The sequence below is a fragment of the Rhinolophus ferrumequinum genome, chromosome 9 (genome assembly GCF_004115265.2).
Source record: "Rhinolophus ferrumequinum isolate MPI-CBG mRhiFer1 chromosome 9, mRhiFer1_v1.p, whole genome shotgun sequence".
Lineage (NCBI taxonomy): Eukaryota > Metazoa > Chordata > Mammalia > Chiroptera > Rhinolophidae > Rhinolophus > Rhinolophus ferrumequinum.
Window position 1 is genome coordinate 6,595,075 of NC_046292.1, and position 15,077 is coordinate 6,610,151.

At 44.9% G+C, this 15,077-nt stretch overlaps 1 protein-coding gene across 1 annotated transcript; it reads left to right on the plus strand.

Annotated features, from left to right (window-relative positions):
* Window positions 1-419: 419 nt before the first annotated feature.
* RBP7 (retinol binding protein 7) lies at window positions 420-13,211 on the plus strand. Its single transcript, XM_033113336.1, has 4 exons — window positions 420-646; window positions 9,454-9,632; window positions 9,749-9,850; window positions 12,970-13,211. Exons 1-4 carry the CDS (start codon window positions 574-576, stop codon window positions 13,018-13,020), a joined length of 405 nt encoding a protein of 134 aa, XP_032969227.1. The 5' UTR covers window positions 420-573; the 3' UTR covers window positions 13,021-13,211.
* The last annotated feature ends 1,866 nt before the right edge of the window (window positions 13,212-15,077 follow it).

A 15,077-nucleotide genomic window follows, 5' to 3' on the forward strand; every position in this document is an offset into this window, starting at 1 on the left:
TGGGGGATCCAACCGGCAGCCTTGCTAAGAGCACCCGCTCTAACCACCTGAGCTAACTGAGCTGACCCAAGGCCCCATCAGCCAACTCTTGAATAGGAGGCCAGGAAACTCAGAGAGATTCCACTTCCGCGTTATGGAGTTGCCAAATGATCGCCAGCAGCCACTTATCCCAGGACTGCTTGATAAGTAAGAAAAACAAACCTCTATGGAGACCACCAGAGTTGGGTTTATTGAAACATTATTTGCAGCTGACAGAGTAATTCATCGTGAGTTTGGAGGCAATCCCTTGATCATTAACGTAGAGAAAAACGTGTGGCCTGGAACACACTCCTTTGGCGTTAAAAGGAGGGGAGGAGGAAGCCCCCAGGAAAACTGAGGAGTTTCCAAGGGCGGTAGCACAAAAGCTGGAGCTCGCGGCGAAGGAAGCCAGGTGGGCTTCTAGGAGCAAGTGTGTGGGACGCTCCCCGCGCCCCGCCTCGCGGTCCCGCCCAGGTCCCGCCTCCCCGGCCCCGCACTTAGGGCCGAACGCGCGCAGCCCGCCCGCTCGCCGCCGGTGTCGCCTGAAGCCCCGCCATGCCCGTCGACTTCAGTGGTACCTGGAACCTGCACAGCAGCGACAACTTCGAGGGCTACATGCTGGCCCTAGGTAGGCAGAGGGGCCCACGCCGCGGAGGGGCCGTGGGGGGCGGTCGCGCGCGTCTCGGGGTCGGGGCCAGGGCGACCCGGCCTGTCCGTCGGTTTTCCGTTGCAGACTGCCCCGTCTGCGCTTCCGGTGTCCTCCGACCCCCAGCGCATGTCCTAGTCCACCCTCCATCACCCCGTCCTTCCGTCTCCCGTCAGTCTGTCAGGCCGGCGGTCCGGGCCCCGTGTCTCCGGTCCTTCTGTCTCCCCCGCCTGCCGTTCGTCCTTCCTCCCTGTCCGCTGTCCCTCGGTCCGCCTGCCCCTGTCCCGGTCCGTCTCCATCCGCCCGTCGGCCAGGGCTCCCACCGCGGACTGCCAAGAAGGCTCCAGCCACCTCGCAGGGGCGCTCGGGGACCACAGCCCGGAGGGGCGACCCTGGTCCGGCAGCCAGCCCCGCGATTCCCGGAGCCCGGGGGCGCTCCCAGGGCCCCCGACCCGCAGCATCAGCGTCTCCGGGGGCTTGTCCTGGAGGCGGCCAGGTACACGTCTCCCCACCCCTCGATGTTTCTGGTGCCCGCCAGATTCGGGAACCACATTTAAAATCTTTAGTTTTCTGACTTCCCATTCTTCCCTCGAGGACTTGAGGGGGGACAAGAAGCCCAGGCCCCTTAGAGACCGCTTCCCTCACTCCCCGCCTCCGGGACTTAATTGCAGCCCGGAGGAAGGTCAGTGGTGCCTGGAGGGGGTCGCGTCCGAGGCGTGGAGCAGGGGACGCGGTGGCTGCCAGGGACGTGTTGGGGGCGGGGGGGAGGGGGGGGCGTCTGACCAATGCCCTTGCTTCCCAGAGGGGCTCGAGAATTTGTTTCCTGCCCTGAGGGTAGAAGGCCTCCTTTCCTTACCGATCCCCAATTTGTCCTGCCCTTAGTGTCTTCTTCAGATTTGATGGATCTGAGCACCTACTATGTGCCAAGCACTTTTGCCTAAATGACACTTTTGACAGATGGGCCAGAGCTGTTAGCAGTATGGGGGTGTGGGAGCTGCTCTGGCTCTGCATCCTTTTATTTGACAGTGGACCTCAGTTTCCCCACCTGTAAATTGAGGGGGGGTTCCAATTTGTTGTGGCAAATATAAATGTAACATAAAATTGGCCATTTTTAACTATTTTGAAATGTACAGTTCTGTGGCCCCAGTGTGCATTTAAGATCTCTGAGCCTGTGGTAGTATTCACCCCTCCCTTTCTCACCCAAAGGAGGGAAGTCTGGGACGTGTCAAGCCAAATCTGATTCAGACTGACACAAAATCTTGTAGGGAAGGAAAATTTTTTTTCTTCTACCCATCTTCGGTTCATTGGCTGGGGCCCTGTAACTTAGACTAACAAAAGACAGATTGACAAGAGACAAACAAATTTAACGTAAGCGTTGTCAATACACAGAGGAGCACTCAGTGACCAGTATCTCAAAGGAGATAATGAGCTTATATAGCATCTTAGCAAAGAGTAATCATTTTGTAGAGAAGTGACAAGAGGACTTTGAGTTTTAAAGGGTGGCAAATCCTGGGAAAGTAACTAAAATATATGGGGGAACTAAGGGAAAATAAGGGCTAGTTAGTAAAGTTTATTATGTAGAATCTTCGGGTGCCATCTCCAGGCTTATAAGAGTCTAGTGTCATCTCCCTAACTTCTGTCTGTGCGGGTACAGAGGCGAGGGTGGCATGGAGTGTGGAGAGACTATTCCATGGGTGTGATGGCTGTCAGTCCCACAAGCTGGCCCCAGACGGTCTGATCATAATTGGTGTTCATTGTGACATAAATCAGCACCCCTGCCCTGCCTGCCACTGCGGGCTGGTTCCTGGAGCAGGCTGTTGTCCTGACCTGATTAGGTATATGGTTTCCATACCTGGTAATATTCATGGATTACTACCCGTGACTATCCTCCCTTTACTTTGAATAATTCTTAGGTGTCTGCCATGGGTTTTGGGGATGCTTTTTATCTTGCAGCTGTCCAAGACATGCCTCGTTTGTAACTTTCCCTTAATAAATTCTATTAGTTATCAGGTTATCAGCCCCTTTCTTTCGTCTCTCTTCTCCTCCCTTTACAAAGATAGACTTCGAGTCTCTGGGCTTTTCCCTGGGTCTGAGTGTACGAACGGGGACACCTTGACAAATTTATGTCTTGTTTTTAGGCAAATGGGACTGGCAGAGAGCTTTTCTTCTATTCTTCCCAGTTGTCTTCAGTTCAAAATAACCTATATGCCCAACTCGCTTATTTTGGGGTCGCATATTCTACTACCCTTCAATTTCATTTCCTCTGTTTCTGATTCATAAGACGAAATTAATGCTTAATTTTCCCAAAGGCAGTAAGTCCTGATATTTTACTTATCTCCCCACCCCAAATTAGTGGTAACATGGGACCGTTTCTTCCCTGGTTTCTCTGGCTAGCGTCTGCCTACTTGTGTGGAGGAGAAAGGGTTAAATATCAGGTCGTGGCTTTGAATTCCTTTCTTAGCAATTTCCATGGCTTTGAGAGCAGACCTCTGTAGAGAAGAAAACAGGGAGTGAAGTCAGTCAATAGTTCAAGTGTGAGGAAACATCTTTTGCTACTTCTTTCGTATTGCAAAGCAGCCTTCTGAGTGTTTTAGTGTTTTTCAAATGTGTATTGAATCCTTCACCTGTCCCCAATACTGTCTTGCTTTTCTGTACACTCCACCATGATGTCTTGTTTGACACGTCCCCCCCCCCATGATTTCAATAGAGACTTATCAGTTACCTGCCACTGTATTACGTCTTGGAGGCTATTTATTTATTTACATTACTTTATTATCCAACTCATTTCACAAAGGATTACGCCATATAGTGTTGAGCCAATATCCTGCCTCACAATTCCTTTTCTTACTTTTGGTCCAGGTTCCAGAAAGATATTGGATCCAGACAACACTTACTTGGGATCTGTTTTCCAAAAGAAATACAAATATACTGAGGATTTCTGGAATAGAAGCTACTTAGTATAACAGAGCACCAAACTGGAAACCCAGATAGCTAGTGCAAGATCGGTGGCAATAGAATCAAAGCCGCGTAACCTCTGAGTTCCTTTAGTTTCCCCATTTGTTAAGGGCAGTGGTGGGATCAGATCTGAAATTCTAAGAGCATCTAAATTACAAGCCCAGGGGTCTCTTAGCATTTTATACAGTAGCTGAAATCAGCCTTAAAACCTGTTGCCAGTTGCCAACAAGCTGGGAAGAAAATCACTTGGCACACACTGCTGTTTGTGTGGCAACCACTCTCTTCTGTCTTCATGTATAAAGAACACACTGCAGAGTCACCCATTTTCCCCTGGGCAAATAAGGGGCTTGGGACCAGGTGACTCTAGGATCGTGTTACTCAAGGACCAGCAGGAGCTTCTTAGAACGGGACACTTGTGCCTCACCCCAGATTCCAGATCTGTGGGATCAAAATCTGCATAACCAGATTTCTCAGGTGATTTGGATGCAAATTAAAATTTAAGAAGTGCTGCTCTTTGGTATATCAAGTCATCAATGAGACACCTTGCAGGATATAAATACTATAAAACGTATCGTCCTTACTCATGTATGTTCGAATGCCAATTTACACAGAAATATTCAGACCCTTCATGAGGACTTCCGCTTCTGGTAATGGCAAACTATTTGTACTAACTCTTCCCTTGAAGACAGCTAAATTAAACTAGGCCAAATATATATATTTTTAAAAACTTCTTAGGGAAGAGAGAGAGCTAGCTACCCAACTAATAAAGAACCATCGGGCTGAAGCCTGGTAGAGAAAATGACTCCAGGGAGATGAACCCAGCACTTCGGGTGGCTCTTACCTTCAGGGTGTTTGTGAGGCTAAGCTGCAATTTTGGGAGCTTCGTGGAATTAGGGGGCCGAAGGTTGGAATCCTGAGTCAGTCAAGGGTAGAGACCGTGTAAACACCTACTTTGGGTTTGGACTCTGAAAAGCTGCCCCCAGGAGTAAGGGAGACCTGGAAATAAGCAGCTTTTGAATAGACTGTCCTTTGACTTTGAATCATCTTTAGTGGTCCAGAAAAAGCTCAAGACTTGAACTTGAATTAAGGTGCCTCCAGATAGCTAATGACCTTAAAAGTAATTTTAAAAAATTCTTTGGGGGCAGCCGGTTAGCTCAGTTGGTTAGAGTGCAGTGCTCTTAGCAAGGTTGCCAGTTCAATCCCCTCATGGGCCACTGTGAGCTGTGCCCTCCACAACTATATTGAAACAACTACTTGATTTGGAACTGATGGGTCCTGGGAAAACACACTTAAAATAAATAAAAGTTTTAAAAAAAAATTCTTTGGAGGCAGAGAACATTATGTAAGTCCTTAAATTGTTTCTACAAATAACTTTTCAAATGCAATGTCCAATGAACAATCAAGGTTAATCAAGTATATTAAGAGATAAGACCCAGTGACAAGGAAACTTGGGGAGTTGTCATCAGATATGTCTACTACCTTGATTATGGAGATGAAGTTACAGGTGTTTGCATGTGTCCAACCTCATTAAATTGCACACATTAAATACTGTGTTTCCCCCAATATAAGACCTAACCGGAAAATAGGTCGTAGCATGATTTTTCAGGATGCTCGCAATATAAAGTAAGCCCTACTGTATTTCCCTGAAAATAAGACCAGGTCTTATATTAATTTTTGTTCCAAAATACGCATTAGAGCTTATTTTATATTACGAGCATCCTGAAAAATCATGCTACGACCTATTTTCCGATTAGGTCTTATTTTCGGGGAAACATGGTATACAGTATGTGCAGTTTTTGTTTATTAAGTATACCTCAGTAAAGTTGTTAAGAAATAAAAAAGACACCAATAGTAAGAATCAATAGAAATAAAGAACAGAAACAGGGTCTCCAGATACTGGGATTATCAGAGATAGATTATAAAGCAGTTATACTGAGCTTAATTTTGGCAGGGAACAAGAATCTATAAAAAGTAACATTGGCAGAGTTGAAAAAGAAACACATGGAAATTCTAGAACTGAAAAATAACAAGGAAACTTAAAATTTAACAAGATCTGCTTGGATTCCTCTCTGTGTCCCTCATTTTCAGGGGCAAGGATGATCCTTTCTTGTTACAGGGAGGGCATCTCTCATACGGGTCCCATGACCTTCAGGGGAAGGTCAGAGAGTCCTTCCTGCACCCGCCATTTCTCAAACTTCGTCAGCTTAAAATAGTCAATATGCCAAGGTGCCATATTTTGGGGTGGTGTGTCCTGAACCCCATCAGGTACAGAGTTTCTGTTTGGGATGATTAAAAATATTCTAGAAATGGATAATGGTGATGGCTGCACAACACTGTGAAGGTACTTAATGTCACTGAATTGCATGCTTAAAAATGGGTAAAATGGTAAAATTTGTTAGGTATATTTTACCACAATAAAAAAATTACCAAAAAAATTGAACTATAAGGAGACGATAGTAGAAAACCTACAATCAATCGTATATTTCATTAAAAAATTAACGCTCCGCGTAAATTCAGTTGTTTGAATTAAGTACATTTTGTGAGTTAGCATTCTTTCCTATCTTAGCCATGGCTTATGACTTACACAGTGAATTAACACATGTTTTTTAAACATAGGGTTATATTTCAGGTGGATAAAGGTGGCTCCTGTAATAAAAAGTAGAAAGTTCCTATCTTTTTTATTGGCTGGAAGGGAACTACAACCAGCAAATCTTTCCTTGTTAGCCGAAAACAGAGCCTGAGATCTTTGTCCCAGTTGAGGATTTAAGTTAACCAAGTGCTTATTCAGTGTCTTACATTTAGATTCTTTTTTTAAATCAGCACATGGCACATCGGAGAGATTTAGGGCACAGAATTTGAATAATCAAAGGGCTTTTAGGTTCAAGAAAATTGTTTTCAATTTTCCTTTGATTGGAGCAGATTCTCTTCCTAAGGGGAGATTTAGATCACTCTGTTTTCACCTTCCTTCTTGGTTATAAGTTCCTGAAGGACAGCGACAGCATACTTAGAACATTGATTTCTCTACCCCTCTCCAGTGAAAGGTATTCAAATTAATTTCATTTGCCTGGAGAGAGGGAAGGTAGTGCCACAGCTATTAGAAAGTGTGTCTTTCCTTAAATTTACTGTTCAACAGGCTCCACGAATCTTCTCCAGCTTAAATCCATTTACAAATACCCTTTAGGCACTTCCGGTGTGTTAGGGGCTTTGGGGAAGGAAAAAAGCACAGAAAGTGCCTGCGGTCTGGGATTTCCCCTTCCAGTCAGAGGTGGGTAGCCTTCCCTGCCCTAGGGCTTTGCACACACTACACGTTTAATAAATTTAACTTCAGGTAGGAAAAAGTAAATGAGGGAAGACATCATACAAGAGTAGGATGTGATTGAATAAGTTCAGGGAGAAAAGGCTATTTGCATAAAGATAGATAGTGGGATACTTTAATTCTAGGTATTAAGTGGTCACCAACTAAAACTACCAGTGTGTAATAAGGAGTTAGGACAGTATGACGACCTACGGGCACACCTCATTTGAAGCTTTACTGTGCCCTTTGAAGCTTTATTGTGTTACACAGATGTGTTTTTTACAAATTGAAGACAAGATCCTCCAGTAGCAAAAGGATTACGACTCGCTTTATTGGGGTGAACCGAACCCACAGTACCTCCGAGGTATGCCTGGAAATATATTTCTTGAGCACAAAAAGCAGGGCTTCTAAGTTAAAAAGGCAATTACAGGATTTGTAGGGTCAAATTATCTGAAAAATCAGGAAGTCAGCAAATTCTTTGCCTTTTTGGAGGTACTGTTATAACATTGATCTAAATAATAAGGGAGCCATGGAGTTTTAGAATTATTCAGAATTTAGGGTTAACTTTGCTTCCTTTTCTTTTGCACAGACTAGAACCTGGGAGATCAGTTTAATTCAAAATAATTTTCGGAAAACCCAGTAACTCTGTTGAAACCTTAGATCTAGTTTGTTTAAGTGCTAAGTACTTAAGTCTTACTGTTAGCATTAGAATGACTATTTACCTAGTACTATAAATATTAAATTTTATCTTAAGAATTAAGCGCAAATATATGGTGATGGAAGGAGAGCTGACTCTGGGTGGTGAACACACAATGGGATTTATAGATGATGTAATACAGAATTGTACACCTGAAATCTATGTAATTTTACTAACAATTGTCACCCCAATAAATTAAAAAAAAAAAGAATTAAGCGAACGATCTTGGATATCACTAATTTACTTGAATATACAATTTATTTAAAATTTTTGTGCTTTTTGTCTACATAGAAGGAAAATACAATCAATTAAAAAATCAGGGACTACATCCACGACTTAGAGCTTTAAGCTGTATGGGCTAGGAAAAATAAACGATGGCCTCTTTTTTTAAAAGTAGAAGTGAGGTGATGCGTGTTAGCAGTGATAAGATTCAAATCAGTAATCAGAGAACGCACCTCGTGATGCGCCCCAGCCAGCCTCTCTTTTAAGGGGAATTACTCCTTTTTGATTAGAACTGATCCTACATCTCCCCAAACATGGCTCTGACATCGCTCTCTCCTGGCTTCTGCCAAACTGCAGGGAGAAGAAAGGCAACTTGTCCTTGGGATAAAGAAAGTTTGCTTGGGGTTTAAAGTTTGGCGGAGCTAGCCTGGGATTTGGGGGTCCCTGGTGGACCCCACAGCAAAGCTCTAGGCAGGAAGCACCCCCTTACTGATCCTACAAGGTGTGAACCATCTTGTCTGGTTGGTCCCGTTAATCCCATTGCGAACATGAGAAGATAGTCTGTCCTTCACAACTAACGGCAACAACGAGGCGTGTAAGTCTCTGAAATGAGGATTCCTGGAACTTTATTTAACATGAGAGGACAGCCCTAAATGGGAGAACCATGCCCTGTGGCTCATAGATTTGTCCACGGCTGCCTGACAATTAGGGCTGCCTGACAATTAGATCACATCCTTTGCTGTAAACATTCCGGTGGCCCCCACCTGACTGCGTCTTTCTCTGAGTTAAAGCCCGCTGGTCCTTGTAGTATCTCCACATCTCACCTCTAGCTCCTTTCCTTCCTCCTCTTTCTCCCTCATTCTGCTCCAGCCGCCCCAGGCTTCTGGCACACCCTTCCTTGGAGACTTTGGGCTCCCTGTGGCCTCTGCCTTACAGATTTTTCCCAGAAGTCTTCATGGTCTACTCCTTTACCTCCTTCAGCTCCTGGCTGAAATGTCACCTGCTGACTCTAAAATAGCAACCCTTACCTCTAGCTCTAAGCTACTAAATGGGAACTGGGATTCAAGTCCACTGTCCCTACCAAAACCTGATCTCCTCAGCGTCCCTTGTTTCTGTGTATGACTCTTTTCTAAAGCTTATTCAAGATTTCTAAATGGATAGTATTATACGCACATCAGTAATTTTTTTTGGGCGTTTTTGCCCATAGTTTTTGTTCAGAAACTGTTCAAATGCTGTCTTAATTCGAAGTGTAAATACATAAAGCAGAAAAAGACAGAGTTGCTGTGACTGAGGTTGGGTTGGGGGCCTGAGCCCTGTCCCCTTGGCTTCCTGGTCCTCTTGTCGGCCTCTGGGGGCATCCCCAGAACTGCTTCTGCCATGCCCGGCTTCCAGTCCATTACCTAAGGCACACACAGCCTGAGTCTTCTCTGAAAGCTGCTCAAGCTTTTTAATCAGCCTCTGCGTGGAGGTTTGCCAGGAAAGCTTTCCCTATCGATGCAATTTGTAAAAGAAACACCTGCAATCAAATGCAATGCTTCTGAGGACAGCTGCCAAATTCTTAGCTTTTGCATCTCAAGTGAATGTTGAAATTTCTTTTCTTTTTTACAAATTATTTTTAAGGGATTGACTTTGCCACTCGTAAAATAGCGAACTTGCTGAAGCCACAGAAAGTGATTGAGCAAGATGGGGATTCTTTTACCATCCACACGTACAGCAGCCTAAGGAACTACCTTGTTAAATTTAAAGTTGGAGAAGAATTTGATGAAGATAACAAAGGCCTGGATAACAGAAAATGCAAGGTAAAAATTAAAATAACATAGGCTCCAATTATGCAAAGTGAATTGGCATTCCACTTCGTAGTAACTGAGGATCTTGCCAGAACAAACCAACATTTTCTCTCCCCTCGTTTATGCAGAGCGTGGTCACCTGGGACAATGACAGACTCACCTGTGTCCAGAATGGGGAAAAGAAGAACAGAGGCTGGACCCACTGGATTGAAGGGGATGAACTCCACCTGGTACTTGCCACAATTTGTTCTTAATTTTTGATGAGATGATGTGGTACTGAAGAACATGTTAAACAGGGAACCCTCACCAGCAACCCTGCCATTCCAGCCCATGTTACCTTCCGTCTGGCAAAATAGTCTTGTCTTTTCACTTAACATAAAAACATATCCCAGGTCCCTAAATAATTTTCCTGTCGAAGTCATCATGTATTAATTGAATAGTATAACAAGTAGCAAACTGGCTGCATAATATTCCGTCAGGTTAATGAACTCTCCTTTTAGTAAAACATTTTCTTAACCCTTTGGTCACGATGGTTGGCTATATCCAAATGAATGTTTCCATCTGCGGATAGAAACTTCCAGAAAGGAAGTTTAGGAAAGCAGATGTACATTTTTCTATATTTTTGTGTTTTTCAAGAATGAATAACAATAGGAAATTTTTATACATAAAAATAATGCCATTTATATACAAAGCAGCTCAAATTGTTATTAAATGCATAAAATAGTCAAATATCAACTTTTTGGTTTTTGTGGATTTCTGACACATTTCAAAAAAAACTAGAAATTAATTAATACAGCGAAGGAGTTAAAAGCACCTAGGAGTATTGTTTCAGGGTGTTTTCTGCTATTGCTTAAATTCACATGCATGGAGCTTTTTGCATCCATGGATTTATTCCCTTGGGAAGAATTCGCAGAGGGGATCAATGCGGTAGAAGGACACACACCATTCCCTCTTGCTACTTTGTTGCCTTATTCACTTTCAAAAGGTCCTATCAATTTCCCATGCCACCAGCACTTCATGAACATACAAATTATGGCTCAACCTAATCAATAATTTCTAAATATAATCTTGAAGGTATAAAATTGTACCTCAAAGCTTCATCATGGCTTTTTAAAATGAGAATTCCTTCCTGCCATATATGTTCTGATGGCTTACATCTTTCAAGTGATGATTTTATGTCCAATTACTGTGCTAAAGAAATCCTTTGAGTGCATTGTCTCACTCAGTCTTCAAAACAATCCTATACAAGGGACACTATTTTTCCCATTTACAAGTGAAGGAATTGAGATTTTGAAATTCCCCAAGGCTGCAGAGAGGAGATTCAAATCTAGGTTGACAAGAATGTGTGCTTTCAACTTGATGCCTTTTTTTGGCCTCAACGTAGATGGTAAAATCTAGGTGAGATCTATGAAAACAAAATTAAAGCATTTATCTTAAAGTTGGGAATGATGGAACATGAGGGTCTGAGGAGTCTTTGACTAGAGGTATTGTGTGGTACAGAGTCCCAGAGAGCAGTTTCCAGGCTCTCGGCCTCACATAGAAAGGTGCTGGCTCGGGTAGTAGATGGTCATCAGCTGTAACCAGTTAGCTATTGGCACCTGGTATAACTGCTGTGGCTGAGCTAGCGAGCACGAATTCCAGTTAGCACAGCGGATTGCAGTTAGCAAATGGGGTTGGTTGGCAGAGCAGGGGACGGCAGGCTGCGAATCGTGTAGCTCCAACCCAGCCACCAGCGAGAATATGACTCCCCTATCTATGGCTCCGTGGGTGTGCCTTTTTGGCCTCACCGTATCCTGGTGAGTGTTCTTATGTGGGGAGTGGGACCAGAGACCCCGCATGACACCCCGCGTGACAGGCATTGAAAATGTTTTGATTCTAGATTGACAAATCTCACCCTCTTCTGACAATAAAAACAAAGTTAAGAAACTGGTCATCACAAAAATGTAATGGGGAACTGCAAAGAAAATACAAATATGTTTGAGGATTTAGATTAGTTGGCTGTGAGAAGTCATGTTCAAATTGCATTTATCCTCCTTTGACATATCCGGGAACTCTCCCCAAGCAGAGCATGGAAGGACCCTCGCTCTAACGATACTCACAGGATAATCCTTACAGGCTGTGACATAATAAAAAAATAAATATTTGGTCTTTGTATCTGGTTCCTAAAACCCTTAGCATCTCCAGCGTGATAAGAGGGTCTTCTGTACGCTAATGAGGTGACTGATGACTGGGACCCCCAGATAGCTTCAGGATGGGGACCGATCCCCAGAAAAATCAGAGGGTTGGAACTTTTAGCTTGGCCCCCAACCTCTCCGGAGAGGAGAGAGACTGGAGATTGAGTTAATCACCAACAGCCAGTGGTTTAATCAATCATGCCCACGTAATGAGACCTCCATAAACACTGCTAAGTGACAGTTCAGAGAGCGTCTGGGTTGGTGAAAATGTTGAAGTGCTGGGAGGGTGGCATTTCTGGGGAGGACATGGAAGCTCCCCACAGCCCTGCCCCAGGACCTCTCCTATGCATCTGTTCCTGGATTGTAGCCTTTATAAAAAACCTGTTGTGGGGACAGAGTCCCAGAGAGCAGTTTCCAGGCTCTTGGCCTCACGTGGAAGGGTGCTGGCTCGGGTAGTACATAGCGATCAGCTGTAACCAGTTAGCCATTAGCCACTGATATAACTGCCGTGGCTACGTTGGTTGGTTGGTTGGCAGGCAGAGAACCGGATGGCAGATTGCGGATCGTGTGGATCCTACTTCATGTGTCTTGCCCGGGTCGCCAGCAAGACTGGAGTGCAGGAAGACCCCCTTGTTGGGGTACCGGTGAATGTTTGCTTTTGTATCTCCAACCCAGCCGCCAGCGAGAATATAGTGGTCTGACTCCCCTATTATGGCTCCGTGGGTGTTCCTTTTTGGCCTCACCATATCCTGCATTCTTATGTGGGGAGCGGGAGCTGAGACCCTGCGTGACACCTGTACATGTACGTGAAGAGTGTTCCTGAGTTCTGTGAGCCATTCTAGCAAATTATTGAACCTGAGCAGGGGGTCACGGAAACCCCCGATTTATAGTTGGTTGGTCAGAAGTGAGGTGGCCCGGGACTTAAAATTGACATCGGCAGTGGGGGCAGTGAGCCCTTAGCCTTGGGGTCTGCGCTAACTCTGTGTTGTTCGTGTCAGAGTTCAGTTGACTTGCTGGACACCCAGTTGGTATCAGAGTTAGAGAAGTGAGGTTCGAAAAGATGGTATATATTTGGTGTCAGGAGTTCAAACCCCACACATTTGGTGTCAGAAGTGTCTAATAATAAACCCATGCCAAGTCATCTTCTTTTTTCCTCCCTTCCTCGTGATCCCTAGGAAATGTTCTGTGAAGGCCAAGTGTGCAAGCAGACGTTCCGGAGAGCCTGATCCATATCCAACAACAGAGCCACGTGTGGCTGCATCTCAATGCTGGATTCTATTCCAGAATGAAAAGATGTAAATCTGTCCTGAGTTGGTGATAGGCCTTGTGGTCAGAGAGATGTCACACAGCCTGTATGCAAAAGCATTGCATTGTGGGAAAATGGCTCAGCCTCAATAAACCTGTCCAACAACTCTGACTTTTTCTTTCTAAAATTTAGCATATCCCATTATTTTAAGAAATGTTTGGTATATGCTGGCCATACCAATGAATAAGATGTAATTCCTGTCTTCAAGGTCTGGTGGGGAAAACGGATGAAACAAGCAGTCTGAACAGCGGCGATAAGTACAGGGAGCTGTGAGAGCTCGGGAGGGGCAAGTGGTGGCCGAGGTGTGGGGTAGTGGAGGTGATCTGTGTTCTGAGACCTGAAACACAGGTAAGCAGGAAGCACCAGGAAGCATTCTAGGTGAACGGCTGGGGATGTGTTGGAGGGATGTGTGAGGAACCGAAAAGATTGCTTTAGCTGGAGCATAAGTATAGATGGGTGGAGTGGAGAGAGATGACAGACGAGACTGGAATGACAGGCAGGGGCGCTGTCATGAAGAATCTTGAATGCCAGGTTTAAGAGGTAAGATTGTTGTCTCCAAAGTAATAGGAAGATGGTGACCGGTATTAAGCAGAAGCTCTGACTCATAGAAAGGAACTCCAACTGCAGAAGGAAGAAAGGATGGCAGGTGGGGGATGCGATTCGGGAGGCAATTGAGAAAGGCCTCTAGAGATCACACTGTCAGGTGAGGTTGAACTCCGGGAGCCCAGGTCTCCAATACAGGGAACGGACCCTTGAGACTGGAGAGAAATGGCCAGTGATTTTGGAGGCAGAATTCATAGTCCGAGGTGACCGATGAGAGGTAAGGATGATGGAAGGGAGAAGAATCAAGGAAGATGGCCTGTTGTGGGTTCCGGCCGCTGTAGGAAGGTTGGAGCCAATCAGAAAGAAGGGTAACAGGCAGAAGAGGCAAGTGGAGTTGGAGCCTTAGATTTTGAGGGGCCTGTGCCTCGTGGGGGCCCGGCTATCAGGAGGCAAAGTACAGATGGGTGTGGAGACAGGTACAAGTTTTCAAACATAAAAACTGCATATGGGTAAGTCTGTCCAGGACATTGTGTTTAAAGTGAGAAGAGAGAAACCGTTCTTTACAAATTCTGCAAAGAAAGGATGACCAGAAGGGCTGGGGAAACAGATTGGCATCAGGGGAGCCAAGAAGAAAATGTTTCTGGGTCGAGGGAGTGTTCAGCACTTGCTGAGATGCCCGAGTACCAATAAGGCATAGTGGAATTTCTTGGTGGTAAGAGCTACAAAAAAAAAAAAAAAGGTGACGGGAGCAGGATGTTGGTGGTGCCCTTTTAAGTAAAATGGTTAAGAAAGGCTCAGGAGGATGTGACATTAAGGCACAGTCTTAAGGTGAGGGAACAAGTGCAAAGGCCCTGGGGTGGGCAGATGTGTGATGTGCTCGTGGTGACTGGTGGTGAAGTCAGGCGGCAGAGTGAGCAAGGCCAAGAGTAAGAGGAAATGAAGTTGGCTTTTGGCAGAGCCAGGGGACTTTGATCTTTTCTGCTCGCCTGTAGCTTTGCAGCTCCCGGAAGTACCAGCTGCATTTTAGGGTACAGAAGCAGTTGATTGTTTTTTCAGTCCTTCAAGGTGTCAAGGGACTTTGAAAACTCAGGTCACAGTCGGTAAGTGTCTCTTTTAGCAAAGTTGCGTTCCTTCCACCTCCATTTGCAGGCTAAACAGCTCTAGTCTGGCCGCCTCTCATCCACCCTTCTCATCTAGGACTTGACTGAAAGTAGCAACAAGTACCAGCATCAGTTATCTCTGCCTTTCTTGTGTAAACCGAGTTCAAATAGTTAAGGACGGCGAGTTCTTATCTATAGAAGAGTGCCAACTAATAGACACGAAAAGAGCAATAGATTCAGAAGATCAGCACTTTTCAACCCTTAATGAAGGCCTGGACCTGGGCAATGACCCTCAGTGGCTGCTAAAAGCATTAGATGAAGGGTTAGTAGGTTC

Excerpts from the sequence above, each read along its gene's own strand:
- RBP7 (XM_033113336.1), top strand. The coding sequence starts at position 574 with ATGCCCGTCGACTTCAGTGGTACCTGGAACCTGCACAGCAGCGACAAC. Across the intron at positions 647-9,453 it reads GGGCTACATGCTGGCCCTAG|GGATTGACTTTGCCACTCGT; the intron begins GTAGGCAGAGGG and ends ATTATTTTTAAG. Across the intron at positions 9,851-12,969 it reads AAGGGGATGAACTCCACCTG|GAAATGTTCTGTGAAGGCCA; the intron begins GTACTTGCCACA and ends CGTGATCCCTAG.